This window comes from Haplochromis burtoni, unplaced genomic scaffold, assembly GCF_018398535.1.
Source record: "Haplochromis burtoni strain Fernald_Lab_line unplaced genomic scaffold, NCSU_Asbu1 Contig_22, whole genome shotgun sequence".
In the NCBI taxonomy this organism is placed as follows: domain Eukaryota; kingdom Metazoa; phylum Chordata; class Actinopteri; order Cichliformes; family Cichlidae; genus Haplochromis; species Haplochromis burtoni.
This window is the reverse complement of record NW_024582383.1, coordinates 113,926-130,043: the sequence shown is the minus strand read 5'-3', so window position 1 is coordinate 130,043 and position 16,118 is coordinate 113,926. Positions and strand designations below refer to the sequence as shown.

The window sequence follows — 16,118 nt, the reverse complement described above, 5'->3', positions numbered from 1 at the left end:
TGGCTCTCTGAGGAAAGCCTGGTGTTTTTGCTTGAGATGCCCATCCCCAGTTAGGAGGTAACGTTCATGTCTGCAGCCTCACACTGACTACAGAGTCTAGTCTCTCCACACGGTCACGCTAACAGCAACACACTGCACTCACAGCTTTGCCAATTTGAGTTAGTGTGCACAAAACTGAACTATGACAGAAACTACATGCATTTGACCCCACGTGTCCCCCCTTCAGCACACTACAGCACTGATCCACAGCTCACTAAGCTCCAGCTTTCATTTTAGTGGACAGAAACCCTTCATTTCCTGGTAACTGTGACACTTTAGCTTTGTCAGCCACACCCCCACCCATACCACGGACCACCCAGGTCCTGTGCTACCCTTTGCACGTCATCATCACGTGCAGCTGCAGCTGTGCACTGTTAGACCACACCTGCTCTGTGGGCTCCTCTTTCATGTTAGGGCTGTTGTTGCCTCTTTAGCTCGGCCCCTGCTGAGGATCCAAGACGAAGAGTTTGTGCACGAGCAAAGTGAAACAGGGCAACGCTGCAGCTGCTGTCTGTGCTTCTCATGCTGCTGTTTTAACCTTTCCCCTTTGTGGTGAACTCGTCCAAGCCCACTGTTCAACCACTCAGCTACTGATGCACAGCGTCGCCCCTGTCGGGCTAAATGTTTGCTTTTGTTTGGAAGGACTTCATGCAATCATGTCTGTGCTGGGACCCATGATCCTTCACTCTCTGAAGGCAGATGCCCGTGTAAATGGACACGAAGCCAGTGCAGTGAACTACGCTAAGAGCTGGATTCAAATTCACGGTTTGTTTAATGTGGTTGATCACACACAGGGATCGTCTACAACACCTCATCCTTCTGTCACTCAGCAACGTGCTGATCCAGAGAGGATCCCCACATTAATATCACCGTCAGCTTCATTCAAGGATTCTGCTGTGTGTATTACGTGAAAACAATTCGGCTCAATACAATAATCAATCAATACTAATCGATCCATACAGTCCTCATTTCAAACTGGCGTAGAAATGTAGTTTATGTTTCTCGGTCAAACCAGTCACTGTGATTTCAGAGGGGTCTGTGATTTGGACCGCTGCTGTTGATCATTAAAGGTTTAACTGTAAAAAATGAATATTTCAAAGCTTCAACAATAAATGTTCATGTTTTCACGTCAGGTTAATGCAGGGCTGATACACGGACGTTTGAAGAGTGTAAAACAGCGCAGCTGCAGTCAGACGATGAACCACGTCTACTGCAAAAGCTTCGTTTGGATGTTAAGAACACGCTGGCGTGACAAGAGCCCGAAAATCAGTGACATCGAGCAAGTCATCAACTTTTCAGTGACATGAAATCTGATTACTATATTCATCAGAAATGTGAGAGAGCACTGTGGACATGGAGGGACCTCTTTAACCTCAGTCTGATGCAAATGTGGCTCTGCTTTGGCCTCATTTACAGCTGTGCTGCACACGCACACACAAAGGTACACAAAAGGGAAACTCGTGACAAAGGCTGATGATTCACTCAATCCAAATCCAATCCACTAATCTATGGTCACAAACATCAGCGTCTCAGCGTGTTGCTGTGTGTGGGATACCTGTGTGGGCGAGGTGGGCTCCAGGCGATAAAGGCCAAAAGGTCGGCTGAGAGGTCTTTTGTCAAAATAGGGGAGGTCACAGGCCTGGAGGTATTCCAACAAAGAGTTACTGCGTTAGCTAGCAGGTCATCTGAAGAGCGAGAAGCACTGTAAAATCTGCACAATGACTTCTTCTCTTTCACTGTTACAGCAAGCGGTGCTTCACAGGTAGGGATGGGTATCGAAACCCGGTTCTTGTTGAGAACCGGTTCCCACTGTTTCAATTCCTTGGAATCGTTTGCCATTTTTGCAAACGATTCCCTTATCGATTCCAGTCGCCCCGAATGACGTCGCCACGTTGCGGAGCGTCATTTACCTGGCAGGAAACACGGCGCCTAAGCAGCTCAAACGCTCAAAAGTTTGGTTGTACTTTACCAGGACGGATGACAACAGGGCAACGTGCAATACTTGCAAAGCAGATATTTCATCTAAGGGAGGAAACACTACGAATATGCAAAAGCATTTGCTCACAAAACACGCGATGACCTTAAATGAATGTCGTGTTTTTAATTCGCTCCGGACTCGTGAATCTCAACCAGCAGCAGCGGTAACGTTTGCACGTCCTCTCCTGTTAATGCGGCAGGTAAATAATCAACAGTGCATATTATGTTAGCGCGATCTGCCTTATTACAAAACCTGCCATTACTGTGCGTTTAGTGACCATGATGAGACAGAGTCTGGCTCAGATGCTGGCAGCTCTCGCTGCAGTCTGCCGGCAGCGTCTCCTTTCAGGCAGGATAGACGAATGTCACCGAGCAGAGACTCAGTTTGTGGTAAAAGGCTTGAACCCGTTTGCCACAGCAGATGATTTTCAGTAAGTGAATGTGTGTAATTGTAGGCAGGGACATTACTGTTGTGTAATTGCTACTGAATAATTTATGTTATACTTTGTAAATGTAAAATAATAAAAAAATATTCTTCTGTAGCAATAACAATGTTTTTCCTGGGGACCCTGTGACACCCCATTGAAGAGCCGTAGGCTGGATCTCTTAAGATCTCACTGTTGGGTTTGTAAGGCCATGTTACTCCTAAATTTCTATCTTGTTCAAAGAGAAGATATAAAACAAAGTTCTGAGCTAATCGAACTTAGTGTTTTCCTTTTTAAAAAGAATCGATAAAGAATCGAATCGTTAAACAGAATCGAAAATGGAATCGGAAACATGAAAATCTTATCGATACCCATCCCTACTCACAGGAGAAACACATTCACACTACCGGTCAAACGTTTTAGAACTCCGACTTTTCCAGCCTTTTATTGTGAAAATCCTGCAGTTTAATGTCTCATTGCACTCTGACAGAAACGATTGGAGTTAAAGAAATCATGGAATCAGTTTATAGACCGAAGTGTCTCCTTTGGCAGATATAACAGCTGAACAGCCGTGGCATTCTGGCTACAACAGAAATCAAATCTTCTCCCATATCTGTAGCAGAAGTTCCCATGAATGTGGACCCTGTAGGCTGCGTTGCTTTCGCTCTTCTGTCCAGTTCAAACCAGCTCGGTGGGGTTTCAGTCTGGAGACTGTGCCGCACACTCCATGTTTTCAAGCTCACCATCTTGTTCTGTTTTCCTGAGGTAGTTCTTGGACTGATGTTTGGGTCATTATCCTGCTGTAGGATGAACTCCTGACAGACTGGGTCCACACCAGAGGGTCCTGCATGGTGCTGCAGGATGCTGCGGTAGCTGTTTTGTTCAGGGTGCCTCTCACTCTGTGCGAGTCACTGACCCTGGATCAGCAAACAGCCGGGTGATGGCACTCACTGTGGAACCAAGCCTCTGTCTTATTCTGACATCCTGCTGATGGCTTTCTTGCTGCAGCCCGTCCTCTCCTCACAGCTGAAACTGAGACTTACTACGACCACTATGACTCTGTGCCTGAAGCTGCTGTGCTGTGAGTAAGTAAAATGTATTTATATAGCGCTTTTCGCAGATAAAAATCACAAAGTGCTTTACAACAAAGAAGATGAAAAGAATGGAAATACGACAAATAACAATGTGAAACAGTAAAATACAACAAATTAATTAGAAGCTTGCCGATATAAAAATGTCTTCAGCTGCTTTTTAACAGAATCAAAAACATAAATAATAAAACCAGTGGGAGTGCTGCACTGGCTGAAAGGCCGATCACCACGAGTTTTAAATCGAGTGCGTGGGGGCACCAACAGTCTCTGATCTGATGACCTCAGAGCTCAGGAAGCAGAATGGCGTTTCAGCAGGGCAGATATGTACTGGGGAGCCTGACCATGTAGGACCCTAAAGGTTAAAACTAAAACCTAAAACTTACAGTCAACCAGTGAAGGGAGGCCAAAACTGGAGTGATATGAGATCTTCGCTTGGTGCCTGTTAAAAGTCGTGCTGCATATTTCTGCACAGTCTGAAGATGATTTAAAGCTGATTAAAACAAGTAAAAAGACCATTACAGAGTCTAAACGTCAAGAAATAAAAGCATGGATAATCATCTCAAGTTCAGCTTTGGACACCATTAGTCCGAGTTTAGAAACATTCCTTAAATGATAAAAACGGTTCTGCTCAAGGATGCAGTGAGCCGCCCATCACACCGGCTGCTGTCCTCTGACTCAGGCGTGTCTTTGGCTCTGCAGACATCTTCCTGTCACACTTTGTTTCTGAGTGACTTTGATGCTGAAGGAAACTGGACTCACTCACACTGTGACGTTCCTACTTTTCTGTGACGGTCTGTGTCTCTTCCACGGTTAATTCCCTTTTTCTCACCATTTCTGTGCCAACACTTTCTGCAGTACAATACTGCTCAGCTGATGCTGTCCAGGGTCTGGTACCACAGTGTGCTCCAACACTACAGACAGAGGGGCTGAAGTGATCCAGGAAAGTTGGAGCAGCAGCTTTCAAGGCCTGATCAACCTCCTTTACTGCAGCTTTAAACAGTCAACCCATGTTGTTCCCTGAAAAAGGTCTTTTTGTATCGTTCTGAAACGGACATTGTGTTTCAGTTTTGGGATCATTTGATTTAAACCTGTGGTGTTTCACCACTTACCTTTGTACCAGTTCAAGCTGTTCACTGGACCGAATGACTTCAACTGCAATAAATTACTGGACAAATCGGGCTGTTCTAAAACGCTGGAGCCGTAGCGTATATTTTGAAATGTAACCTTGTTGCTTGAGATTTGCATGTTGAGCAATCATAAGTAAGCTGGTGTGTTCAGGTAAAGCAGACATGTTTCCATTGGTAACAGGACAAAACGAGGGCACGAACATTTGCTCACTGACGCGTTTCAAGTTTCAATCATGCACAGAACTTGAAGTGCTTTGTATATTCAGGGTGCACTGCAAGCTGCGTGTTGGGATTATTAACACTAACGAGACGGAGACCAATTAGACAGAACAGTCAACAAAGCTGAAATGAGCAGCATGTAAAAGAAAAGATCACAGCTCACTAACAAGAGAAGCTCGCAGCTTCGTGCTTGTTGTTGATCAATTATGAAAACAACGCTGGAAGACAGAAAGCTGCTCCGTCTTTTCTCAGTACGATCACATGTTCATTCTGCACTACCTGCTCCGAGAAGTCGTTCCCGTCGATGTCGTCGCTGTTGGAGTGTCCCCCTGGACTCTGGACGTCTATCCCATGGCTCTCCAGGATTGTGGCTTCTTGGAGAAAGAGGATGGCTCGTTAGACTTATGATGCATCACTGACAATACTACAAAACATGAGAGCAGTGACTGTAAGCCAGCGACACAACGAGAGGTTGTACAGAAGCCCCGATACATCTGAAAGAAACGATGCTCCAAAGTAAAAGAACCTGTCTGAAAGTAGTCAGTAAAAGGCTGCTGTAAGGATGAAGTAAACAGCTGAAAGCAGTGAAGTAATACTGCAAATATTTGGCTGAGACAACTTAAGACGAAGACTCTTAAGATCAAGACGAGGACGAACAGACTTTTTACCCACAGGCTGTCAGACATGCCCTACCTCCACCCTGATTGGAGGATAACTGCACTGCCAACACCCATGGACATTACACCTTACTTATAAACTGTATTTCTACGTATACTTTAATGCAACCAACATCCCTACCTCTTTAAACTGTATTTATTATAACACTATTTATTATAGTTGCAACAGCAAGCGAAGGCCCAGACAACAGATTACAAGTGGCTGACAAATATGTGACAGATCGAATTCACCGTTACACTGTTGAACAGCTGCCGTCACGCTAAGAAGGAAACACGCTGTCTTCTAATTCCAAGGTTTTACATATAAGGTCATAATGGAAATCAACCACAGAACTACACACTAAGCCCCAAAGCAGAAGCAGCGTGCGAGTGCAGCCTTACTGCCTCCATCGTAACGAGGACGGTAAGCAGCAGCCAGGTGCTGATCAACAGCAGTGTGAGCACATCTATAGAAGCACAAGTGTTGTTAGTTTGCAAGTCTGGAGCATTCAGGCGACACAATGCCAATCAGGAAAGAAGCAACTGCTGCTGCCCATCATCAGTCCGACAGCCAAAGCTCGACCCACGCTGGGTCACACGGCGACCCCAGGGACGCCAGCGAACCTAGCCAATGACAGAAGAGTGAGGAAATAAAGTCAAGCTGCAGTGACCAAAGTCCAGACCGGATTAGAGCGGAAACCCCAATGAGCAGGAGGCTCATCCAAAGCTTCACTAAAGAAACCATACTACTAAAATCTCGCATCACTGATTAAAATGCTTCTGACAAAATGTGAAAAAGCTCAAACATCTGAAAGAATAAATAAACGCACTGATAAAAAATGTTTCTACTGCCGGCATATCTAAAGAACCCGAGTTTGGCTGGAGCAGTTTGAAAGTCCTCCGAGCCTACAGCCGTCCTACTCACTGCCAGCCTCCTGCAGAGGTCATGGCAGGTACCTGGTGAGCTGGCAGGGACACAGTAACACACATTTCATTAACAGTTTGTAATTTAAACAGAGCTACATTACCAATGTTGGCACGTCTCTTGATCTCTTTGCGCCGATTGGCAAACCAGTTGTAAACTTTCAGAGAAGTGACCCTCTCCAGATCAGACAGCTTCTTCCCTGGAGGAAACATACAAACACAGCATCACCATATTTGAAACCTTTCATTTGGGATGAGGAAGAAGAAGAATACTCCGAGTGTGGCCACGTTTGGATACGACTTGTCTTGATGTTGTCATTTTATGCTCCAAGACATTTGTGTCAAATGTTGTCATAATTATGAATTACGGCTCAAAACGAGCACATTCATAACGTCACGCCGTCCTCAAGTCCAAGTGACTGTTTGTGTCAATCTGAGCACAGATTTCACACGATGCGTTTCACAGCTGCTTCAATATCTGCACCACGCAGACGCAGTTCTGTAGCCAGCAAACAAAGCCATCACTCATTACAGTTAACAACACGTGTGCAGCTTCGTGCACCTGCTGGTTTACCTGGTTTCTGGATAACAGCATTGCAGGCGTTTGCTATCTCCTCCCTTTTGGCCTCATCTGGATACTGGTTGTCGTTGAAGTAGCTATAAATAGCACAAGAGCCACAGTGATTAAATTAATTTCACAAGGACGATGTCAACAAACTGGAGCGGCTGCTGTTTGTCGTGCACGCGGTGCAGCTGAGTGCGTGCGAGGCTTTGCTGGCTGCACCGTTTGACTCCTGGAGGAAATAAGAGCGACGTTATGAAGCGCTCCTACCATCTATCATTTCTGCACACTTCCTCTGGACCTCACCTCTCCATCACAGCCAGGCACTCTTTTCTCCAAGTGAAGCGGCTTCCCCGACGCAGGCGGAAGGTGCCGGGGGCGGTGGTGAGGGGGGGCGGGGTTTGCCTCCACTCCATTTCCTCCAGAGGTAACGGAGCTGGTCGCATGTTCAGAGTGGCACCTGCAGCAGGAGGATTACTCAGAGTCAACAAGTCTGCAGGTGTCGCTGTGGTTTGGAAGCACAAGTGACAGAAGGACAGAACAGCAGCGCAGAGATGTGATGGCGCGAGGATCGTGGTCGCTCTGGCAGCCAGAGCCCCGAGTCCTTCGTGAAAAACCAAGCAACATCGTCTTTTGGTAATCTCATGAGTTATGCTGAGGACACCAAACTCGCGTCAGCTCAGGTAACGATCGCAGCAGAAAAGAAACCGAGCGAGCTCTCTTGTAAACCTCGCGACGTTACACTGAAAGCTCGGACATTTAACAAGGCCGAACCGGATCACCTGGCCGGTGCCGGTTTATCAGAAAGCCGTGAACGAGGAGTCAGTTTTCTCTGCAGCAGCGATGCAGGTGCGTGCGTGGGGGGGTGCTGGGCTCGGTCGGGCTCAGTCTGGCCATAAATAGCTTGGAGCAGTTTCCAGAGCTGATGGTGTTGGCGGGGCTCCACCGAGGAACATGCTGCAGAGAACAAGGCGTGGGACGTCTGCTGCCTGGCTATAGGGCGGTACAGAAAACACACGCCGGATCTGAAGGACGCGCCGGCCTCTCGTTTCGCCTGTTAACCCTTTACAGTGTGGAGTCAGGATGACCGTGCACACAGCAGCAAACCCAAAGTTACTTGATAACAACAAATAGTTTTTTTCTCTTCAGTTTGGGACAGTTAGTCGCCGTTACAACAGGCTTCCAATCCAAGACATCGTGACAGTCAAACACCTGGATAATTTAAGATGACCTCACTGAAGGTCAAGAGCTAAGAGGTAAATCCTAAATCTTTACATAATTTGGAAACATTGTTGGTATAGTAGTGATTTCTAGATTTCTACCGTTGTCGTTCTGCTGACAGCCACATTTCTCTAAAACAAACGTCATTGGTTCCAACATTTCTTTATCTAACACAATAAAGTCACATCTTTAACTGCCGCTGAGCTCTAAGTGAGTAGATTCCATAATATAGTCATCAAAACACTGTAATATGGAAGAAGTGACAGAGTCATCAGTTAGGACGACACAGGAAACCTTCATGCCTCTCGTACTGCAGTCCTACCTTGAATCTGATGCTACACAGCTACAAGTTACTCGAGTTGGATGCAGATTCTTACTTTCCTAGTTGATCACCGGGTCACTTCCTGTAGTCCCTTCTTGTTGGAGCTCTTCTTCCAGTTTTCTTAGAGCACCTCCGAGTTTTCAAACTGTTTTTGTTAACATTTAACATTTCTGCAAATACCAGAAGATGTTCACTACTTTATTATCACAGCAACATTTAACAGTGGAGGCAGCGAGTTTTCTTTGCCTCCATGCTGAGCTCAGAGAGGCAAACTCTGCTGCTATCTTTACATCTTTGCTGTTGGGACCGACTCATGAAACAAGCTTTGAAGAAAACAATTAACTGGGACATATGTTGGGAGACATTTGTCCACATAAATACACATACCTTTTGTTCCCATTAGCACTGGCAACAACTGTGGGAACCCAGGCTAATTTGTAGCTCTGCTTAAAGCCACGAGGCCAAACACGAAACTGTTTTTTCAACACTTTAAACGAGGTTGTCAAACGTAAATAAGCTGAGGGCCACTCTGCTGTTCTACTGCAAAACAAACAGAAAGCAGTGTTTGTGTTTTTAAACTTCAAATATTGTAAAACAAACAAACGTGAACGCAGATTTGAACTAAGTGAAGCCTTTCATCGAACGACCAAAGTAACCCACGTAGCAGCACTTCTGCTCCCACTGTGTTCGTATACGCAGACAGAAGTGTACACAGTGAGCGAGTAGGGGTGACGTGGGCCACAAGTGGCCCCCAGGCCGCGAGTTTGAGACCCCTGTTTTCAGTAAAGAGATTTGTTCTTGTTCAATGGTCTTTAAGTTTTAAACAGGAAAGGTGCACCTCGAGACTTCTCACCAAGATTGACACTATGGCTTCATCAGCAACAGAAAACTTTGGCCCCTCCCACCTTGTCCCACCAATCAAAGCCAAATGGAGACCTCAGACTAGAGTGGTGGCGGTGAACCGATCTCCAGTGCAATGACCGACCAGCTTGTAACAATGCAGCGATGTCACGTGGAAGGCGACGATGGGGCATCCACACTGATGCGGAGCTCACTGCGAGGTTTCTTCTTCCATCTTCATTCTGCTTTGCCGCTCTGCTGCCTTCTGAGTGAAGGATGCTCAGGACAAAACAATTATTTATTCATTTCCTAGTCGGCTGCTCCTCCCCGACTCTCATCAACTTAGGCTGTGTTTGTGCTGACTCTACTCTGCTCTCCTCGTTTCTTACCTCGGTGGAGGTGAAACAGCCTTTCCGTTTGCTTTGATTCTTCATAACTGCTGCAGAAATCACAAGTTAACAAGACAGTGTGCTGCTAAGCAACAGCCGCAGTCAAATGTGCTATTCGTGTACATGTGCATCGCTAAGACGGACGTTTTCGAGATTCGGTTGGCGCAAAAGATTCAAAGCATGTGACTAGCAGATCTTATACGGAGGGGAGATCGTCTCCGATTTGCTTCCACTGAGCGACACACATAAACTGCAGGGTCACGCATTCCCCCACTATCACGTACTCTCAACTGCCTACTGTCGAATGAGGGCAAAGCGCCAAAACATATTGTGCCAGTTAATCAAGCCAGATGTACCTGGTGTGGTTTTCTCCAGCGTGTACCAGCGGTAGAAAGCCCTCTTCTTCTGCTCGCTCAGGTCGGAGCCGTGCTGCAGCAGCCAATGGGAGATCCTGCTCTGACTGATGCCTGGAAAGCAGCCACACATCAAATTACATCACAGTGGATTTTGCACAGAGCACAAAGTGTAGACAAGCACTGGAAGAGTTCAACAGACACAGAGCAGAATAGGAAAAGGACCACACGGCGTTTCCTCTCACATAAGTTCAGACTTTCTGTCTTCCCCCATCACTTATCAGTCAAACGCTGCTGGACGCTGGGTCTGAGTTTGAGCTGTACGACTTTTTAAATGCCACGGTTTCTGGCCTGATTTTGCAGCACCTGTTTGGTTATTGAGTAATGTTAGTTACATTCCTTTGTGTGACTTTAATACCTGCAGAAAAACAAAAACAACAAACCCACAATGTGTGCAACAGCACAGGGGTGTTCTTCTACGGGTCAACTGTAATACAGAGTTCAGAATTATACAGGTGACTTGTTGGTAACAAAGCAGCCTTTCTTTGCACTCCACCTTAAACCTGACCTGAGAACAACTGGCCCAAGCTTCGCCCGTACAGCCTCAGCTCGCCTGATGTCAGAGCACCGACTGGCCTTCAGCTGCCTCTGCTCAATATGAAGCGTCATGCTGTTTTTGGGGACAAACGTGATTTTAAAACCCTTTGTGTGGCGCCTTTTGCACCACGTGTTGTGAAACATGTGGTGCAAAAGTTCTGTTTCCCGTTTGCATCACACTTTTCAAGTTTTACTACTGCTCAGCTTTTAGTTAGTGAACACAGGCACCCGCGTGTCTTCAATGCAAACTGATCACAAACTAGGCCTGTGACACTGGGCCTTTAGTAATTTGGTCCGTGGGCATGTAAACACTGCCCCGGTCAGTTTACACACTCCTGTGCTGCGCTTCAGTGTCGGCCGAGCGTTTTGGCAAAACCACGATCCAGCTGCGGTTCCGGTCGTGTGGTAGGAACCACGACCGGAACTCGCCTCTGTCAGTGCGCCCCAGGGCAGCTGTGGCTACAATGTAGCTTGCCATCGCCAGTGTGTGAATGTGTGTGTGAATGTGTGTGTGAATGGGTGGATGACTGAATGTAGTGTGAAGTGCTTTGGGGTCCTTAGGGACTAGAAAAGCGCTATACAAATGCAGGCCATTTACCAATGAACTTTTTATTTGTAGTGTGAACGTGATACGACCTCGATCTGAGGTGGAAATTTAAGTTCCTTCCCGTAGTCTTGTATCCTTTACATTTTGGGATACCAAAGGGTGGACGTGCAAAGTTCTGGCTCGCAGCCATGAAATTAATGTAAAATTCTCCATGTTCTCCACCAACCCAGAACACCTTCCTCCTATATTCACTTTCTTTCTCAGGCACATCTGGCCAATAAGAGGACTAAATATTCTCACGTGTTGATGAGTTCACAAACATTTTCCTGTGTAAGGAGAAACCAAACCATGGGTGTGAAAAGGCCCTCGCTCTCCTTCCAGCTGCAGCTAAACATCTGTGTGCAGGCTCAGGATCCACAAGCTTCTGATGCTGCGCTCAGACTCCAGCTCCACTGCACAGCAGCAGCAGCACTGCAGGGTCACCACTGAGATCCTGCAGCAGGTGCAAATCTGGTTCATGCACTGAACTCAGGACAACGACTGCTGAACAAGACGTTCATATCATGTGGAGGATGAGAGGAAGCGTATCATACTGCTCAGTGAGCACTCGGGGAAAACTTTCAAAGAAGAAACCGACGAACAGACTCGCTTCATAATGAATTCAAGAACACCCCGCCAATCTGTGAGAAACAGCTCGACGTGTAAAAATGATCTTGTGTTGTTATGTGTGAGATGATGCAGACACACAAAAAAGGTCCACTGACAGATGCGTGAAATCAGGCGCTTTGTCAGTGTTTAGGGGGCAGCTCAAGTCTACGATGTCTTCGGGGTCAGGACACAAGCTTTTCACAATAACGCAAAGTTCCTCAAACGCCAATGTCAAAAGTGAGGAGGAGCGAACGTGGCATGGCAACAGGAAACGGCTGATGCGAGTGACGTGGCTGAGCGTGTCAGCTACTAACCGGTAACTTGTGCCACCACTGCCTGAGAGATCCTCCTGTTCCCCAGGAAGGCTTTGATCTCCTCTTTCACCAGACTGCTGTCCCTCCTGCAAACACAGAGCACACAGAGATCTTCATAACCTGCAGCTCGACACAGGTGGCAGAAATGCAAAGAAAACAGCTTCATTATTACACATTTGGGAAGCTGGGGCAACGTCTGGCTGCTAGACAGCTGTGAAAATATATGAAGTGAATTACAGCTTTCATTGTTGTGCCATTACACAGGCAACCTACTGCATAATTACCCAGCTTAAAAGGGCAAATGCATACATGTTTAATGCTTTTGTCACCAATTCATTCTCATTTGGAAAAACCATTCGTCTGGTTTTCTGCATAATAACACGTTCATGATGATTCGATGTGTTTCTTTATTGCCCCTATTCACGGCCAACCTACGAAACCGCAGCTCCTCTTTGCTCTGGCCTGCACGTTGACAGCATGTACCGTGGCTTCCCCCTCTTTTATAGCTCCCACGTAATCAGCATTGCATTTCAGACGAACATGAAGGCAGCGGCTCTGAGCCGAGCCGCAATCCAGTAATCTATATTTTCAAAATGCATTTAAAAGGACATGTTTCCACTATCTGACTTCACAGCAGCAGGAAAATAAATATATATAAAGCATGCAGAGACTCGCAGGAACGCAGGATGTGCAGTCACAGTGTACCCACCCTGCTTTCTGGCATCAAGCCCATTCCCCTCCCACACACACACATGCACACGCACACACACACACACACACACACGCAGACACACACACACACACACGACACGCACACTCACACACACACACGCACACACGCACACTCACACACACACACACACCACACACACACGCACACACACACTCACAGACTCACACACACTCACACACGCACACACGACACACACATCACACACACACACACACACACACACACACACGCGCACACACGCACACTCACACACACACACACACACACACACACACACACACACACTCTGTCTCAGCTTCATTCCCGTCTAGCACAGACTGAACACGTGTCTGAATCTGAAAGTGCATTCAGGTTTTTTACACGACAGCGTTTCCAGCAGGCGCCCTCCCTGCCCCCCACCCCCCACCCCACAATCACAGCAGCCTTTGAACCAGCCGCTATCCCAGGCTCACACAGTCAAAATGGAAATCGCATCAAAGTCCTAAGCACTCTGTTTGGCATATTTGTGAAATGAAAATGCGTCACGACTCTTTGACATCCAGCATCAATATCATCCACGCCAGCCTCTCACGGCGCGGGCTAAAATTAGAGCCTGAAGAAAAAACGCTGCTTGTATCGACACCAGTGAATCAATGTAGCACGAGCTGCTGTACAAGCTACGAGACTGGGGAGGGGGAGGAGAGGGGGGATGTTTTGGGTGCCAACTCAAAGGCCAAACTCCTGCAGAGAAGCAAGTGTGCACTTTGAAAGTGAGAAAAAAGGGAAAGGGCACCGCGGACCGCGGACAGGCCGAGACCTCGTGTCACGCCCCCGCAGCCCTGCCGAGCGAGAAGCTGGAGAGCCCTGCAGCAGACGAGGGCTTTTGAACGCTACTTAACTTCTCGGTCGTTCTAAAAAGGACGCGTAATCTAATGCAGAGGCAGCGCGAGTGAGCAGCGGGCCGGTCGGCGCTGACGACGGAGCCTATTCTTACTCGTACAGTTCACACAGGGCAGCTGAAGGCAGCGGGACAGCACAGCAGTAGGAGACAGCACATGTGTGAAGTGCTTAGAGGAGGAAGAGACGAGGCGCTAACACGCACACTTTAATAGATTATGAACACTTTACCTGTCAATGGGCCTGAAAAACTTTTGAGCCTCTGCTCTCAAAACCTAATCAAGCTGAATGTTACTAAATGCAGTTTCATGTAATGTTTCCAGAGGTGCACAACACAAAGCTTGTTCTCTCTTCCCTCTTACAGGAGATCAGCTTGAACTCGAGCGGTTCCCTTTTCTGACGATGTGCATCGTCCCGACAAAAGTGCCTCTGTGCCGGCTCGGGTTGCTCTGAAGCCTCACAGGATGCACGTCTTTGTGGGCGACGCAGGGGACGAGCCAAAACTCTCATCCATCACGTGCTCTGCTCCTAAGGAGAGACCAGAACGCTGCCGTCTCTTTATCCGGTATTAAAACCGGATCTCTTTAGTCCCCATCTTCATAGTAAGAATCTGGCAACAGATCTGCATTTGTGTCGCAGCTGAACTGCAGACGGGCGTGCTGCTACAGCAAAACATTTCCTCAAGTCAGATGTCAAAGTGACGGGAGCTGGAAAGGCAAGTTTCACGACAGCAGAGCAAATGCCCGAGTCAGGGAGGTCATTTAGATGGGACTAAACTGCAAAGTTTCACGGTCTGCGTTAACCCCGGCAGGCTAGGCTGCATGAAGACAAGCGCAGCACTCTCATATTCAAGCTGGGGAAAGATGCAGAGATGGCTTGGCTCAGAAAAAGTAAAAAGTCCAAATATGACTGGCTCCTGTTTCCCAGGGCAGCCTTTGAAATGCTGGGGATTAACGAGGAGGACAACAACTTTGGTGTATGTGATGCAGCTAAAACATTTCCACTTCCTCTGTACTGGAACGAACAGCACTGCCAGATAATGTAGGGCACATGCAGCAGTCGTGATGACGCAGCTGCTGCTGCTTTCACTGTGTGTGTGAGATGATCACAAAATGGGTCCCCGAACAGATCTGGAGTACGTCGGCAGGTGTGTCTGTCAGTCTGTGAGTGACAGACTTTGTCAACAGGGCGACGTCACGTGAAAAGCCCCAGAAATAGAAGGGTCCACGGTGCCTGGGCCCATCCACGCGTCACAGCCCCGTCCAACACGCTTCTTAGTACATGTGTAACGGTCTATATGCTGCATCTCTGTGAGACAAGCGTATAACGTCCAGGATTCGTCCAAGGACTACTGGTCTGTAGCTGTGCTGTTACAGTGGTGCATGCTCATACTGAACGTGGTATGAAAACGTAGTCTGTGTAAGCAAAACGCTCAGCCTTCAGACTAAACCACCTTTGACTCAGTGAGATCAGATACAACAGCTCCGGTGCACGAGACAGATCGTGCAGCATGAAGAATCAGTGTTACGGATGCAAACAGAAACGGTTTTTGCATCAAATGCGAGAGAACGAGGAGCTGCTGTCTGTGCCGTCCATTTTTCAGACGATTGTGTCAAACTTTAGCTTCACTTTTGAAATTCCAGGTTCCTGAAATCATATCAGACATTTGGCCCAAAAACATTTCTAGATAATGCTGCTCGCAAATACTTCAGACTTCACCATGAAAACATTTTGTATGAACAAACTGTAAAATAAGAGTAGATGTAGTAGATGAGACACATGAACTGCTGTCTCTGCCCTCTCCGCCTCCATTTCTCTAAAATCTCCAAGTGAAGGTAAATTTGTGTAACAAGAGATTTTTTTTTAAGAACATTTTTAATTCTGGTAACGGATATTTGAAATCTTTGAACATGAATCCTTTTCCTAGAAAGCAAGAAGCACATGGAAACCCACGTGTACAAGGCTTTTTGTGTGTGCAGAGTTTCCAGTGCATAGACACATCCAGATAGCTTTAACCCTTCAAGGCCTATCGAAGCGTGCACGCTCCGTTTTGCACAACTATTTTTAAATGCCGGTAGAATTGCAACCACATAAGCTAGCACAATATTTCTTTTGCATTTGAAATATGAGGAGTTATATGCATTCAGCCTGTCTCAGGCCTCGGTTTTTATGGCTATGTTTAAGCTGCGGGAGATTTCACTTGTCATGTTTGCATAGTAAGCTAACGATTAATAAGACGATGTCAGAGGAATTGGTGC

The 16,118-nt window shown here is 46.9% G+C and overlaps 1 protein-coding gene across 7 annotated transcripts in view; it reads right to left on the bottom strand.

Annotated features, from left to right (window-relative positions):
- The window catches only part of hmbox1b (homeobox containing 1 b), a 45,895-nt gene that overhangs the window by 3,860 nt on the left and 25,917 nt on the right, over nt 1–16,118 (bottom strand). For 4 of the 7 annotated variants that reach the window (XM_005917167.3, XM_005917166.3, XM_005917161.2 and 1 more), the window contains exons 3-9: nt 12,252–12,337; nt 10,149–10,259; nt 7,327–7,480; nt 7,033–7,115; nt 6,563–6,658; nt 5,158–5,252; nt 1,595–1,678 (exon numbers count right to left, since the gene is read on the bottom strand). In XM_005917167.3, the coding sequence (XP_005917229.1) occupies nt 1,595–1,678; nt 5,158–5,252; nt 6,563–6,658; nt 7,033–7,115; nt 7,327–7,480; nt 10,149–10,259; nt 12,252–12,337 (709 nt within the window). The remainder of the gene's footprint in view (nt 1–1,594; nt 1,679–5,157; nt 5,253–6,562; nt 6,659–7,032; nt 7,116–7,326; nt 7,481–10,148; nt 10,260–12,251; nt 12,338–16,118) is intronic. The other 3 variants (XM_005917162.2, XM_005917164.2, XM_005917165.2) reach the window with 3 other exon arrangements.